Source organism: Cyprinus carpio, chromosome A8 (genome assembly GCF_018340385.1).
Source record: "Cyprinus carpio isolate SPL01 chromosome A8, ASM1834038v1, whole genome shotgun sequence".
Lineage (NCBI taxonomy): Eukaryota > Metazoa > Chordata > Actinopteri > Cypriniformes > Cyprinidae > Cyprinus > Cyprinus carpio.
In genome coordinates, this window is record NC_056579.1 from 6,196,190 (window position 1) to 6,213,408 (window position 17,219).

Genomic DNA, 17,219 nt, shown 5'->3' on the forward strand with positions numbered 1-17,219 from the left:
CCAAGTCATTCACAGAGATTGATAGTATATATCACCTTTTTCCAATAATTCTTTTATTTTTTTGTTTATATATATATATAAATAAAATTGTATTATTATTATTATTTATTTATTTATTTATTTATTTATTTTTTGCAGTGCAGAAACCATTAAAAGTCTTTTATGGAGACTTTTATTTTAAAAAAACAATACGTTTCTTCAGATGACCAACTTCCTGTTAGCAACCAGGCCTTGTGTGACAACGGTTCCTAGGCAGAATTTGTTGATGTGCTCGCGGTACACGCAGTTACACAACGTATCCAAGTATTTATCATTTTCATTTTGCTAAAGTCAAATAAAAAACGACATTCTGCGGCAGAGAACTAACGTTATACTCCGATAATCAGCTCGACAATTAGCTAGTTGAAAAAAAAAAACTCATTTTCCAAGCATCTTAAACTGATGAGTTTTTTTTTTCTTCTTAGCTTTGAAACCCACAAACCCTTCAAGATGAGCGAACAGCTCAAATTTATCGTTGAACAGCTAAACAGGGAGCCTTTAAAGAAAAACTTCAATGTCATTACATTCGACTCTCTGCAGACTTTAAATGATGCTCTGGCTGAAACTGATCCAAAGGTAAGTCAAAAATCATCTTTATTATTAACTTACTGGTGCACAATATCAGTTAATTAATACAATACATAACAGTACATGCCTGTATTCTTTGTGTCAGTATCTGTCATCTGCTTTTTATTATCTATATTATATTTGAGAGGCTGGAGTGCTATACAGACCTTATCTGTCAGTTTTATTTGTACTGTATATTGTAAGTGTGTTCCCACGAATAGGCTGTTTTTAACACTTTATCTTGTCTCTTTATCTATCCATGCATCTTTTTTGTTTCAGCAAGCCATTGATATACGTGAGGAAATGCCTGAGCAGACAGCTAAGAGAATGTTTACTTTGGGGATGCTGAAATATAAACCTCCTGGAGGAATGTCTGAAGTGTAAGACAGAAATAGTGCAAAATGTTATATGGGTACCATATATGTGTTAGCCAAGTTTGTTTTCTGCTATCCTAACAGAAAGATGAAATGGATTAAAAAGTTTGTACATTTAAGTGTTTGAGATATGTTTGAGATGTGTATTCCTCGACAGAAGCAGTTTTCGTCAGGGTTTGGTGACAGGCAGTAAGTCTGTGGTGCACCCAGTCTTGGGCTGGCTGTTACAGAGGATCGAGCTGAAAAAGAGAGCGTACCTGGCCAGATTCCTCGTCAAACTAGAGATGCCTGCTGATGTTCTCCAAGATGATATAATTGCTGAGACCTACCACCAGGTATGACTACTGAACATACGGCTAAAAGTAATAGTTCACCCAAAAATGAAAACTGACACAATCTCAAGCAATCCAACAAGTTTGTTTCTTCATCTGAACAGATTTGGATGAGAGTCCAAGCAGCTGATAAAAACGTCACAACAATCCACAACACAAATTCAGACTCAATTAACATTGTGTGTAATGAAAAACTGTTTAAACTATCATTCTCATGGCACCCATTCACTGCAGTGGATCCATTGTTGAGCAAGTGATTTCTCCAAATCTGTTCTGATGAAGAGACATGCTCGTCTACATCTTGGATGGCCTGAGGGTGAGTAAATGTTAAAACAACAATAACAAAATCAAAATGTTTTTAGATTCTATTCTATCTGTTTTGTTTCTTTAGCACACTAGATATATATCTAAAACATTTATTTATTTAATTTATCAGAAATTCAATTAAAAACATTTAATTTGTATATTTATTGCTGGCAAATAATTAAATTATACAAATCAGTGTCCCAAATTTTTATGATAAGCTTGCAAAAAATTTTTAAAAAGAGCTGATATAATATTTTGAGTTATATGAACAAAGTCCTATTTTAAAGGATATATTGTGTAGAAATAAATAATTATGTATATTTTGTATTAATTTTGTATTATTCTGTATAAATAATGATGATTGCTTACTTTAAAGAAATATTTTGTCATTTGTTGAGAATGCTAAAGCCTCTTTTGTACCCTGTTTATGTACCTCCTATAGGTTCTGTTTGTGTATTTTTGCATGATTTTAGATTAACAGATGTTTATTTATTGTGCTTTATTCTAATGTTTTTCATTCTGTTGTTTTTATAGTATGAGGAGCTGGTGGAGGGATTCAAGAACATCCACAAAGAGTGTGAACAGCTGAAGAGCTCAGGTTTCTCCACCGCTGAGATTCGACGGGTAAGAAAGCCAGTGTTGCTGAAGTCCCATCTGGTCATGTAGAGTTTCTCATTGTATGCACAATAATAATGTGTCGCTGCAGGACATTGTTGCAATGGAGGAGGAGGAGGACCAACTCATAAAAAGGGTGGAGTGGCTTAAAAAGAGGGTGAGAAAGACAGAATGCTACTGAATCTGTTTACGAAACTAAATAAAATTATGGAATCGCACCTGCAAATACACTTATTTGCTGAGAACTATCAAAGTCAACTGCTGAGGTCATTGTTCGAAAGGCTTAATTGGATTAATGAATAGATTTAAATCCACACAAATTAAAGGACCACCATTGCATCTGAAATAAAAATAACGGGTTTAGGTTTACTAATTATTTAACAATTTTGTGATGCTGTTCTCTTCCACTAGGTGGAGGCAGTGTCAAACCACCAACGCATGCTGGAACTGGCCAGACAGCTAAGAGTGGAAAAAGAAAGAAAAGAATCTCTTGCTCATCAGAAACAGGAGCAGAAAAACCAGGTAGAGACAGTCTGTATATTTGCACGAATATGTCAGTTCGTATGTTTATGTCGAAAGAAACTCATTGGAGCTCCAAGACTTATTTTCAAACAGTCATTGTCTACTGTACATTCTGATAGCTCAGGCTGAGTTTTGTCTCTGTTGTAGCTCTTCCAGGCAGAGCAGAGACTGCAGAGATGTCAGATCCAGCTCAGATTGCAGCAGGCTGGTGCAGATGAAAAGCCAGAGAGTAAGTTGTTATACATAAGGACTCCTGTCTCAGAATGACTCAGAGTTTAAGCGTAGGTCACAGGTTCGATTCCCAGTGCACACCCATACTAAAAATGTACGTGAGTGATTCCTTAACTAATATTTTTTTAAAGTGCCCCAATTATGCCATTTTGAATACATTAGCGTGTAATAAAGCTGTATGTGAATGTAAACAATCTGGAAAGTTGTAAAGCCGAAAGTGCATGATAAATGAAATTATTGTCTCCCAAAAGAAAGAATTGACTAAAGTAGCCAGTAATTTGAATTCCACTACCGTGATTGCTACATGTCACGGGTTAATAGATTTGCATAATGTTCTATGCTGGCCGGCCGCGAACAACTGTAGCTTGTTCAAGTCGAGAAGATGCTCGAGAAGATGAAAGTAAATTATATTTATTTTCACTTCCGAAAGATTCGGCTGCAAATAATTAGTGGTTAAAATTAATTTTCTCCACTGTACCACAGCAGTACAACCCCAATATTTTTTTGTGTTCCCGTCATTTTACTATCAACTGCTTTTCTAATCTCGGGGAATTTAAAGTGGGATTTACAAAATGCTGGCTCTTGAAATATGCTTAGTACCCAGTTTATTTGGACCAGCTGGCTCCACTGAATCACAACCTCTAAGTATGATAAATGATAGATGTTTATATTTTCTATTGAGCATTCAAAATACAGAACTACAGCAATGGGCATATCATTTCCGACATGGGCTATACGCAGTAGAACAATCACAACAGACTGGGCCATCTGACCAATCAGAGCAGAGTAGTCTCACAGGTAAGAGGGGTTTAGAGAGACTGAATCTGAGAACTGAGAACTGAATTTAGAACTAATTGTCTGAGAATCATTGGAAAATAAGTTGATTAAATGCATATTTTGAAAAAAGGAAAAAAAATTTAGACCTTGGATGCATGTAAACCTAATGTAGGAGACTTTTTAAAAATGGCATAATAAGGGCACTTTAAACGAAAAACTTATTTTTCAAGTATATTTTATGTATATATAATGGTGATTTTGCTTTAGTGACTCATACCTTGTTTTGAGACCCTTTTGCACCTTTTACTCATATTTCAAGGATTTATTCACTGTGCATTTATTTGTAACTTTGTAAATATATCTTGTGCTCTCACATTGCAAGTTTCAGAACTCCACAACAGTTTCTTTGTAACGTTCACTGAATCTTATTACACTCTCACTGCAATAGACAAGTGTTGTGGCACAGAGTGAGATCAGTTTAGTACTTTTATTTATAAAGGTAACATGCATGTGATCCTAAACCACAGGCCTCATGAAGAGACTCGAAGAGGACATCAAGTTCAACTCCTACGTGGTGTCTGCAAAGCTGCCTTAAGAGCTGGAGAACATGAGAAAGGTGGTGCAGTACTTACAGAAGGTGGCGTCTGAGCCTGCTATGGGCCAAGCAGAACTGAGGGAGCTGGAGGACAAGGTCAGTCAGTGCTCATGAATTTGAATCTTAATGTTAAAGTCTGAACAGAGAACATTATAAAAACACATAGACGCGATCCTTCAGAAATCATTTTAATATGCTGATCTGGTGCTCAAAAACATTTCTTATTATTATCAATGTTGAAAACCATTGTGGTGCTGAAAGAAAGTATGGAATATAGTTTTTTCAGGGTTCTCTTATGAATAGAAGGTTCAAAAGAACAGCATTTATTTGAAATATAAATAATTTGTAACATTATATATGTCTTTTATTGTCACTTTTGATCAATTTAATGCATCCTAGCTGAAAAAAAAAGTATTTTTCTTTTACTGACCCCAAACATTTGAATGAAATGTCTTTTGTTCAGTAGATCAGAGAAACCAACACAGAGATCAACCGACTGATTGAGAAGAGGATGATGCGTAATGACCCAATGGATGATAAACTCTCTTTGTTCAGACAGCAGGTTAGGTGTTATCTCTTTTTTCCCCTTTCATCACGTACTTGAGGTAGGGTTTATTTTTGGTAGGGAAATTTCTGCCCAAACTTTGTTTTGCAGGCTATCTTTATTCATGCAGGTTTCAGTAATATTTGATTTAGTGTTTGCCCCTTAAGCCTTTGAAGCCAATCGTGCCCAGAATGGAAATACAGGGTATAGGTGACCATGTGGCCTTCATACCTGTATGGAGAGATGATGCACTTGCCCTGCATGTCTTTGAACTTGAAAGAATGTTTGATGTTCTCTGATTTGCTAATACAACAATGTGCATTTGTTTCATATGTAGTTGCCAGATGTCCATTATCATAGCCTATCACACGGCTCTCTTGATTCTGATTGGTCAGTGGCGGCATTCTGATGTCAAATATTTTTGTATAACAACTAGACTGTATAATCAACCTTTGTCCCAGGTAACTGATCATCCTACATGCAATGGTTTCCAAAGTCCTTTGGGGCCATTGACACAAAATATGTATTTATATTTAAAAATGCGAAATGCTGGGCAGTGAAATAGAAAAATGGTCTAGAGATGTTCCAGAGAAAAAAATAAAAATATACATATATATAAATATATATATATAAACTAAACTCTAATATTCTAAGTTAAATTAAGAAAACATGAGCATCAATAAACCAGCAAAAAGTTATTAAAATACATTTAAAACAATTAATTTGTGTGTTTAGGCTGCTATTATAGGCCGAAAGAAGGAGGCCAAGGTGGAGGAGTTGCAGGAGGCCCGTGAGGAGTTGGCGGCTGTGGAGAGAGAACTGAACATGAAGAGCAGTCAGGCACGAGAGCGGGGCGGAGTGGAGCTGATCCGTGGAGATGAGGTTCTGAAAACACACAGTCACTTTTCACAACACATAGAAACAGCTGCAAGTGCTTCAGGGTATACACACAAACTCATTCTCTTCTATTTAAAAATATTACATTTATTGTGTTAAAACTTTATTGTGTTACATTAATATACTTTTGCAATGTATATACCTAAATCACCAGATTTGGCTTGTTTCATGTGTAATAGAAAACAAAATCTGCAAGGCATAAAAACATGTAGTATGTACACTTAAGTTTGCAATTTGCAATAAGTTTACAGATTTCCAACCAGCTTTGTTTTGTTACAATGGCAGTTGTGTATGTAAATGAGCAGTGTGTACTCCTCTGTGTTATTTGTGACAATTATTTGTTAGGAAAGTTCTGCCAGATGCACATTTGCACCATCAGGTGTAATTTTGCTGGTTTTGACAGCTCCAGGGCTTTTTTTTTTTTTTTAAAACTGTAGATCAAACTTCTGCATTTTGTTTACTCGTTTCTGGATCAACAGAAGGATGGGACCAAAATCAAAGTTGCAAGTTTTATTAAAAGCCCTTCTTACCAGCAGTGAATTAGCCCTTTAAGCAGCACTGCTCCAATAGGGCAGGTGACAGTTATGTAATCTGGGTCACACTTTCTCACACTGGCCCCAGCTGTAATGTTCTGGCTCTGGGATAACTGTCGGAGTAACTGTCAGTGATGAACAGGCCTGTGTCTGAGACCTGTGAACTATCCTGTCCTCACTTTTTGCTGTCTGTCTGCAATTTTTTTTTTTTTTTAACAAGCAGACGTTCCATTCCCTGGCTGGCCATGTGCAGAGATATTTGCAGGCCGAGCAGATAGAGCATCTCCCTGGCTAAAATAGCCACCATCCCTCCCCCAGTTCTGGACTTCCTGCAATTTTATCAGCCTCTCCATGATAACACTCACTTCTGTCCATGGCTCATCCAACCGTGAACAGCAGCAGCCAAGTGATGGATAGCTGAAACTATAGAGAGAGTATGTGTCTATACATGTAACAGGGATGGGCAAGTCTGAACCGCTGAAATAGGCAATAACCAAGTATGGTCAACTTGAGGCACAATGTAGAAAGAAACAGAAGGGAAGAGGTCCATAAAAGGTATCAAAGTCGTCGTCAGAATACTCCATCTGCCATCAGACATGCAATCTGGGTTATATGAAGCGACAGGAACTCTTCTTTATCATCCGTGCCACAAGGATGCGCTGTTTTCTTTCAAATCAAAGCCAAATACACGTAGAAACAGCGCATCCTTGTAGCGTGGATGATACAGAAAAGCATACGCCGCATATGGTGATATGGAGAGACACAGACGAGACTGTTGAAAAAGGAATTGTTGAATAAAGTCGTTATTTTTGTTTTCTTCGCTAACAAAAAGTGTTATGGTCGCTTCATATAACCCAGATTGCACATCTGATGGCAGATGGAGTATTCTGACGACGACTTTCATACCTTTTATGGACCTTGACACTGTTATTTACTTGGCGGTCTGTGGGACAGTCTCAAGCCTCCAGGTTTTTATCCAAAATATCTTAAACTGTGTTCCAAAGACGAACGGAGCATTTACGGGTTTAGAACGACATGGGGGTAAGTGATTAATGACAAAATTTTCATTTTGGGGTGGAGTATCCCTTTAATTGTGAGTTAACAAACATTTAGAAAAGGTATTCAAAAGGTGATTTATTTTGTATTTTTATTACAATACTAGAAAGCAAAGTTAGATAAGAGAATATAGTTTCGTTTGCATTTTAACAAATAAAAAAAATTATTAAATCCTGATCCACACTCCTTGGTGGCAGTAATGCACCTTATGATGTATGCCAACTGCCACAAAAATCCCTAATAAGAAGAAGGACCCTGCAAACATACAGTACATAGATGGATCTGTAGGTCTGTCTTGTGTTTTTCCACACACACACCCTCGTGTTTCCCTTAAATGAATATTCCAAGTTCAATACAAATTCAACTCAACCAACAGCACTTGTGGTATAATGGTAATTACTAAAAAAAATAATTTCTACTAATCCTCTTTTTCTTCGAAAAAACAAAAATCCTATTGTGAGACACTTAAGGCTCAGGTATACTTTTTGTCATGTCCCGCTCCGTCTCACACACATGTCTTTCATAATGTTTTCTTTTCACAATGAGCATGGATGGAATCCGATTTGCAGTGGTGCAGGAAAGTGGAGTAGATTGTATATTTTTATGTTTTTTATATTTATAGAGACAAAGTTAAATTATTTTTTGGTAATCAGCATTACGCAACAAATGCTGTCGGTTAAGCTTAACTTGTATTGAACCTGCAAGGTATTATTGTTGCTCCCCTCCCAAACCGCACCAACCTTGTCTGCCCTTGCTGTCCCAAAATAGACAAAGCATAAACTCTCAAACACAATCTCTGCATGCCCCAAGTGACATACGGCACATTGTGTGATTTCTGGGTTTGCACTCCGGTGCCTCTCAACATTTATAGCCATTGGCAGTACTGACAGTAGAATAGCCTGAACGAATGAGCTGCCAGATGAAGATGTTTTTGTCACTCTGGCTGCATGCCTGCGGGCTCAGGTTTCTTTTGTTGAGATCCACTGAGATTTCCCAGCGGCACCCTGGTTGCCCCTTCTACACACCCACTCATTCCTCAGAGCTGATTTCTCCTAGAGATTCTCACTTTACCGGAAACAGAGCCAAGGCCACTATGTTCCCCTGACTTTGTCTCATTGCATCCCTTAACCCCGTACATGTACATGCAGCTCAGGTGCTGTTTGCATGTCATTACCATTTTCCTATTTGAGACGGTGGCTTTGCTTTGCTTTTAGTCATTAGTGAGACACAATCACTCAACCAGGTCTCATTGTGTGTTGTGATCTGTGTTTATCCCTTCTGAAATATCCTATGTCACATTTTCTCATTGCTAGGGATATGCCGGTATCAAATGTTCCTGCTGTGATTAATTCCTAATGCTTTTATCATGGTATATGGTATTATCACAGTATTGAAATTGATTTTAGAAAAAGTGGTCATAATACAGTATAACAGGTTTAATAACTTTTTTCTTATACCAAAAATAACAACATTTAAATACAAAGAAAAAGTATATAAAGTTAAAAGTTTTACACAGATTAAAGTGCAAAACAACTATAAAGATCAATAGGTATCACTTTACAATAAGACCTCATTAGTTAACTTTAGTTAATGCATTAACATTCACAATGAGCAATAGCTACATTTGCTACAGAAGTTATTAATCTTTGTTAAAAAATACAAGTCTTATACAAAAAATACAAAACCACAGCAAATCCACAAATCTGAATGGCTATTTAAATCTATTTAAATACATTTTAGAATGTAGCGCAGCTGCTTTATTTATGGGGTTTCCAGGCTGCATTTTCTGCAGTTTAGTGCCATCTGCTGTCAGAGAGTGAATGTGCTTTCATTCAGCGCATCTCTCACCTGTTCCCCTATGTGCTTCTCATGCGGACTTGTTTACATCATTTTGACCAGCTGATGGGAAAATTATTCTTAAAATGCATTTCAAATTCTGAACAATGTGTACTATATAATTATTCAAGGTATTTAGAAGTGCTAACGATAACAATATCGTGCATATTCATTACCGTGATATATAGCATTACCGAATACCGGCACATGTCTACTCATTGCACAGCAGATTATTCTGACGCTGATTCTTCTGATTTTAAACAGCATTTTGCTTTTCCTTTTTTTAATAGTTATTATGCATACGGATTTGATGACCTAAAATTAAACTATGATTAATTGCTTATGTCTTTAAAAAGTCATTTGTCACACCACGGGAGCATTTAAAATTAACTAGTGAAGGCAAAGGGGAGATTAAAAATAGTGAAAATTTACATGAAATGCAGAACAGTTAAACAGTCCATTTTGTCCTTATTTTCTTTTTTCTTATTGTTCTTTTTTCCTTTATTGTCCTTTTCATTTTATTAATGTTTTTTGTTATGGATTCTTTTTTTCATGTCTTAATTGAGATTTCGATTTGTTGTGTTTTTATCCTGTTTTTTAGTTTAAGCATTATGTGGCCAAGATGCGTGGCAAGAGCAGCACTTATAAGAAGAAACGTCAGGAGATCGCTGAGCTGAAGGTGGAGTACGGTGTTCTACAGAGGACTGAAGAGATCCTGAGAGAACGACACACAGCTGGACAACAGCAGCTGGTAAACATATTTATTCATCATTCTGTCGTTCTTTCTGTCCGCAAGGTCTATAAACGTTCATACTTTGTGAGCTTTCAAAGAAGTGTTTTTTTTTTTTTAAGCCAAACTTCATAAACTTTGCTTCATCATTTTCAAACTACAATTGTATGTAATTCTTTAACTTCAATTTATTTTAGTTCCCCCTCCTTACATTCAAATCTAGATTCTGCATCCTGTTTGCTACATCAATTAAAATCGAATTCAAATTCAGGAACTGAAATTGAAAATAGTACCCTGCTTAAAGTCCACCTTTGTTCTGCTAACATCACTGGTGTTTTAGCTTGTGTCTATCAGCATATCATTTCACCATCTTATACGCACTGGTACATAATCTACCTTCCCTGTACCCGTCCCTGTCTATTCAAATTGCATTAACGCTGAAGTTACAGCACCTTCCTGGAAATGACTTCACACCTCTGAACGCTCCCTGTCTCTAACTCTTATCAGCAAGCCCATTTGACGCAGAAAGGCTGAGCTTGGGCTATTTATGATCCCGGCATTTGCTCTCTGTCTGCATCCCATGCTGCAGTTTTTTGAGTAGGGGAATTTTTGTCCTCCGTTTGGCGGTTGGTTGAATGAGCCTGGGCCAAAACTGTATTCACTGTTGTTTCATATTTCAGAATATCAGAATATATTCAGAATATAGGCTCTGTGTAGTAAATGCTGCTCCATGTGAAAGCACGCATGTGTAGAGATTTACTGCTGATTACAGAACCGGCTTTACTGACGAGATGCGCATTAATATTGTGTAATTTTGGTCACAAAAGCAGACATGAAAAGTAATTTTAAGAGGCAGAGACCATTATTACATTTTATTTTGTTTTATGTTGTGTTGTGTAATTTTATTTTTTTGTTTAGTTAGGTTGGGTATAGGGATTTCATTATAAGATTGTTGCGACAAAGGTTGGCTAATATGGTTCAGATCTTGTTTGTTTTGTGGGCTGATATTATGCAGCTCGCAGTTCAAATGTTTTTCAGAAACATTGATTGTTTACTATATGCAAATAATCAAAATGAGGAACAGTAAGTAATCTAATCAAATTGACAAGGCGAATAAACAGTTGTTCTATTTATGCTTTGCTTGTGTTCTGGTGTTCAGCAATCTCTGGAGGCTCAGCAGGGGATCTCGGGCTACAGTGATACTCAGGAAGAGCTGGAGAGAGTCTCTGCTATCAAAAGCGAGCTGGACGAGATGAAGGGATGAACGCTGGGCGACATGTCTGAAATGGTCAGCTGGGCCAGGCAGATTGGATAATGATGCATAGCTCTCATCTTGAAATGTGTTGTTTCCTCCAAATGTTCTGTTCTGTGTTTTGGGAGACTGTCAATATGCATGTTTTGTTTTGTAGAATTGTTGTTTTTTGTGTTTTTAATCATTATCTTTACTATGAGATACACTACCGTTCAAAAGTTTGGGGTCAATAAGCTTAAAATAATAATAATAATTAATAATACTTTCATTAAGCGAGAATGCATTAAATTGACCAAAAGTGACAGTAAAGACTCTTGAAATAAATGCTGTTCTTTTGAAAGTTTTAGTCATCAAATAATCCTGAAAAAATGTATCACAGTTTCTATCAAATTAAAGAAGCACAACTGTTTTCAACATCAATAATAATAATAATAAAAAGAAGAAGAAGAAGAAGAATAACTGTTTCTTAATCACCAAATCAGTATATTAGAATGAATTTTGAAGGATCATGTGACACTATAGACTGTAGTAATGATGCTGAAAATTCAGCTTTGCATCACAGGAATAAATTAGATTTTAAAATATATTACAATAGAAAAGGTATTTTAAAGTATAATAATATTACACAATAATATTACTGTTTTGCTGTATTTTTATCAAATAAATACAATCTTGGTAAGCATAAGAGACTTCTTTACTTCTTTATCTTACTGACCCAAAATTTTTAAACGATAGTGTTTGAAGTCTAAGTTCTTTTTATGTGTATAATGTGTATATTGTTCAGTTGTTTATGAAACACCATTCTTGTTAAAAAAAAAAAAAAAAAAAGCTAATAAAATTTTCCATTATTTTTAAAAGATAATTTGATATATATTTCCCTAACATTTTGTTGATTCTCTCTCGGGTCATCATCTGTCATGAAGATGTGTGTTTATTTCAGGTAAAGAAGCTGAATTCAGTGATAGCACAGAAGAAGTCTGCTCTGTCTCCTCTGATAAAGGACCTGAGAGCTCTGAGACAGGATCATGCAGTGATTGACTGTTTAGCGTCAAGTGAGATACTGAAGATACAAAGCCATTTTCTCTCCCCCATACTGAGAATCACTATCAGCTACAAAGAGCCAATCAGCATATAAGCTCTGTCAGAATTGCATTCTCTTTTGTTTTGCTTGTTAAAACAGGAGCTCGCTCCATAGTATGAGCAAAAAAAGGCTCAGTATGACACCTGTGCTGTAGGACTGGAGAGCAACAGGTCCAAGCTGGAACAGGTATGATGGGGCTCAACCAGGGCTGTGTAACATTCATACTGTAATGATAGTTTCTTTTAAATTAAACAAAGATTGAACTGTATATTGTTATGTTATGTTATGTTATTGTTATGTTATGGCACAGGAAGAAAGCCGATATCATCACATTAACTGCATGAGAGAGGTAAAAACCATCTTCCTCTCAGACATCAGAGATTTCTAGTCCTGTGGTTTTCTCTCACTGTCTCCTCCCCGGCCTCTCTATCACAGATTATTGAGAGTCAAATGCAGAGAGCGGCAGATCAGAGTAAGATCAATCAGTCAATGGACTTACAGGTGCGGAGGACAGCTCTCAGGTGAGAAACTGGAGATATATCTGCTATAGATAAACCTAAAAGCTCCAGTGAAAAGACAGGCGTACACACAACACATGAATTCATGCTTCATAACTGACAAACAAATGATCCCTGAGAGAATCTTTTGAGCTGGCAGCTCTCAGCACGCCTGCCGGCCTACTGTTCAGAACCGTTGTTGTTTTTCTTCATGTCTTTTGTTTCAGTTATGCTTCAAGTATCTATTCACCCATTTCTGTTCCATGCAGCCTACACACTGGAAACCTTTAGCAGATTTTCTGCTAAACATGGAGGCGGGCGATAGCCTTGTGGTAAAGGATTTAAGCTGTTAACACAAAGGTTGCAGGTTCAGTCCTAATTAGGAGTGACTCAGGAGTTGGCAAATTGCTGTAATCATAAGTCATAAGTTCTTTTACCATTGTCAGGTTAGATTTGTTTTCCTTCCAAGCAGAGCTGTAAGGTTCATTTGGATTAACATTAACAGAAATTAAAAAATAGCCATAACTTCAACTTAAATTAAATAAAAATAAGAACATTTGTCTTTGCAACTAATGGAAATAAAGTTTGGTGTGAGAACAGACTAATAATAAGTTGTTTTTCAAAGATAATCATTCATTTCCTGCTATAAATCAAATTTTCATGTGCACATAAAATAAGGCTTTGAAAGACTTTGAAAGCATATGGATTTTTATGATACTTTTATGATTTTATCATAATTTTTTGGAGGTTGACTATATGGTTTTGCTGTATGAAAAAGATCCACTACATGGTTTTAGTGAATGGAAAAGAGCAGCTTAGACATAGAAAAAAAAGTCAAACAGGTTTGGAAAACATGAGAAAGAATTTTTAACTAAACTAAAACAAGTATTCCTTTAAGAAATCACTGTACTGTATATCCTTCCCTTACAGAGAGAAATACATTGCGAACACAGCAGAGCAGGAGTCCTTGGGCAAGGTGAGGAGACCGTCTTTGACCATCTGTCAAACCTCTCTGACTCATAACTTAGTTCCATCAGGTCATTTACTTGTCATTATCTCATCTGTCTGGGTCAACTTGGTGTTAGTTGGGGGGGGGGGGGGGGGGGGCTGGCCTCTGTGATATTTCTGCCGAACTGTGCATGCGATCATGCCAGTGTTTGAACAAATCTTGTGTCATCATTGCCCTGATGTACAACCAGTGGACCATCCTCTCAAAACGGGGGAAGGAGAGACGACACCATGCCAAACTCTCCCATAACTGCCCATCCTGCCCTTTAACTTGTTTACAGCTGCTACTTTACAAGCTTTCAGAATCCATGAATTATGCCTAAATTGACTGCCGGCACATGGGTACACTAAAGTTAATGGCTCAGCAAGAATTTGAGATTCGGATAAGGTATCATGGGTCATTTTTTCAGTAGCCCCTCACTGCAGAACACAAGATCCAGGGTGTGTGGTTTGATCCACATCTAGGGGGTGGAGATTGGTAGGTTTAGGGGTGGAGATAGGTGGGTTTAGGGATCAGGGGGTGGAGACGGGTAGGTTTAGATTTATGTAAGGTGGGAGGAGTTGGATCTGGATCCAACCACGCCCCCTGGATCTTGTGTTCTGTATTGAGGACCATCTCCATTTTTTTGGCACTGGCCATGCTTTGAACATATGTAAATGATTGTTTTATCTCTAAATAGAGTCGGAACATGTAGCACTAGGCAGTTTTTCAAAGCCGATGAACATTGTGTCTCTGGGCTTGCAGGTTCTACGTCAGCAGGTGAAGCAGGTGCGAGAGAACCAGGAGCCCAATATGAGACAGATGAAGATGTGGAAGGACCTGGAGATGCTGTTGGAGTGCAAGAAGCAGTGCTACCTCAAGGCTCAGAGTCAGGCGCCTATTGGGCACGTCATCCAGGATGTTGGCAAGGATATGCTGGTTCTGTGATGCCCGCGTGAAAGTTGACTTTCTGGTCATTAATATATGAATTACATAAACCATTGCATACATTATTGTATATGTACAAGTGTATGTATATTCATTTGTATGTTAAAGGAATAGTTGAAACAAAAATGAAAATATGCTGAAAAATTACTCACCAAGCTATTCAAGAAGTAAATGAGTTTGTTTCTTCATCTGAACAGATTCAGAGAAAATTAGCATAACATCTTATCTCATAACTTGATCACCAGTGGATCCTCTGCGGTAAATGGGTGCAAAAAAGTAATATGGCCAAACCTACCGCATATAGTCACTCTTTAGTGTAGAGGTATGTTGATTTTATCAGACGATATCGCTCTTATAAATCAGGATTTAAGGAGTAAAGTGAGAGCGACTCCTGGATAGCAATAAAATTAAAATGTATTTATATTTGTTTTATGTATGACAACAGAAAAAATGTGAACGGCTTTTTTGGCCATTCAGTTGTATACAGTATGTGAAAGTTCAGAGAGTAGAACAGATCCGAAGTGCTGAACGCAAACCCGATGTCATAAATATGCTAATTAATTTGACGTCATCTGCCGCCACAAGTCTCACAAAATCCTGTGGGAAACAGTGCCTCACAGCCGTATCAGGCAATGACTTTGCAGGCAGCGTTTTTGCATGAAGGCACCTCATGAAACTGATTTTGGACAGGCTTCTGAGGCAGAGTAATGGTTAAAATGATCTATAGCAAAATATAGAGAGTTTTGGTAATAACTAAGTGGATATTTCATTACTGCAATATTAATTTCTTGCTAGAAATTACATAAAAAGTGGAAAACGTTGATCAAAAACATACATTTAATCACAAACTGACCACCGGCCGCAACTTTCAGACGGCATCTTTATTTTTTGGCTTAACTGTCACAGAATGAAACGCACAGGACTGTGGGATATCAAAGGCAGTGAAGGATACATCTATGCTGCCTTCAAAAATCAGTCAGATGAGGGCATCTCAGGAGACAGGAACTGAAGCTAACATTGAATTCGGACGTGCCTTGATGCCTTCCTACCTTGGAATCCGTCCCTCAAAGGCAGCATTTTTCAGTTTTCGGATGCAGCCACTGTGAAGTGAAAAGAACTCATATAATGGGGGTTGTCTGGATAAGAGGGTTCAAAACTCTGACACACTTCCAACAAGTCCTTAGTCTCAGTTTTGACACATCTTCAAGAACAGAGCTCCAGGCTTTGTGTCCACAGATAATGCCCTACAAAGTGCTACACTTTGGATGCGTCCACACTCCAGGGTATTTTGGGAAACAGCAGCTATGACCTTGGGTAGAAGAGCTGTCCAATTTAGGAATTCAGTTGGATCTCCTTTTGTTGCTCTGTCAGGGTAGTGCTACAGTAGTAAACAGACTGACTTGTCCAATCATCATGTCTGATTAGCTTATTTACTAAATGTTCATTTTCTTTTTCTGTCTTTTTCCATCTTTTTCCACTGTATGGACAAGTGAGAAGACTGCTAGAATAGCTCACTTCTGTACTTTTTGAAAAGTTATTAAAAAAAAATGTATCATAAAGTCACACACATTGTAAATTAAAGATTTATACAATTATGCAGTTAATGTATCTATTTTTTAACTTTGTAATGTAGAATATTCAGCCGTTCTGATCCTCTCTATTGACCCTGCAGCTACAGGTGATACTGGTGATACTTTTTATAATACTCAGTAAAACTTTCTCTTTTTCTTTCTCTGTCTGGTGCATCCATCCATCCATCCAGAATGTCTTAGTTTGGATGAGAATCAATATCACCACAGCATACACATAAGCATATATAAATGGATCCTTTCTATAAAAATGGATATGCTAGAGCTCCAGGGTGATAATTAATTAATTTATCCATATATTAATAATATAATAATATGCATACAGTAGGTCACCCTGAGTAGGCGAAAGCACTGCATCCTGGTGTACGGATGCATATTCATGTGTCTGTGGTATAATGGACATCTGGCTGCTTAAATGATTTAATACTGAGTCAGTCTCATTCAAATTGGCCACATCATAATCAAAATTAGATTTTCTTTGATCAACAATTAGAATAGAATAGCTAATGTTTTATTAATTTTACATTGCAAAAGGGTGTATGAGGTGATAAAAAAGAGTTTTAAAAACTGGGTAGTTTTTATACCATTTTCTACTTATGATTAAAAAGCACTAAAATGCTTTAGTTTAACCTTGAATACATAGGAATGAACATTAATCATTATTTTCAAGAAAACACACACACACACACACACACACACGTTTGTCATGTTTTCTAATGACCTGAACAAAAATGCAATAAAAAGTGAACATTTGTGATATTTTTTATTGACACACTATGCAAAAGGTCTAAATGGGTCCTTTCTTTCTCATGATTCTTATGAATGATTCTTATTATAAAATTATAAAATATAAAAACGTTGTGTGTGTGTGTGTGTGTATATGTATATATATATATATATATATATATAT

At 36.8% G+C, this 17,219-nt stretch overlaps 1 protein-coding gene across 1 annotated transcript; it reads left to right on the forward strand.

Moving 5' to 3' along the window:
• Nucleotides 1-212: 212 nt before the first annotated feature.
• On the forward strand, nucleotides 213-15,587 carry ift81 (intraflagellar transport 81 homolog). Its single transcript, XM_042761794.1, is given in 18 exon segments — nucleotides 213-615; nucleotides 886-986; nucleotides 1,138-1,315; nucleotides 2,153-2,242; nucleotides 2,325-2,390; nucleotides 2,645-2,755; nucleotides 2,903-2,984; nucleotides 4,291-4,454; nucleotides 4,825-4,920; nucleotides 5,638-5,784; nucleotides 9,826-9,975; nucleotides 11,114-11,242; nucleotides 12,147-12,236; nucleotides 12,387-12,473; nucleotides 12,598-12,636; nucleotides 12,723-12,808; nucleotides 13,715-13,760; nucleotides 14,538-15,587. Coding segments are annotated over 18 exon segments (2,019 nt in total). The 5' UTR covers nucleotides 213-441; the 3' UTR covers nucleotides 14,721-15,587.
• The last annotated feature ends 1,632 nt before the right edge of the window (nucleotides 15,588-17,219 follow it).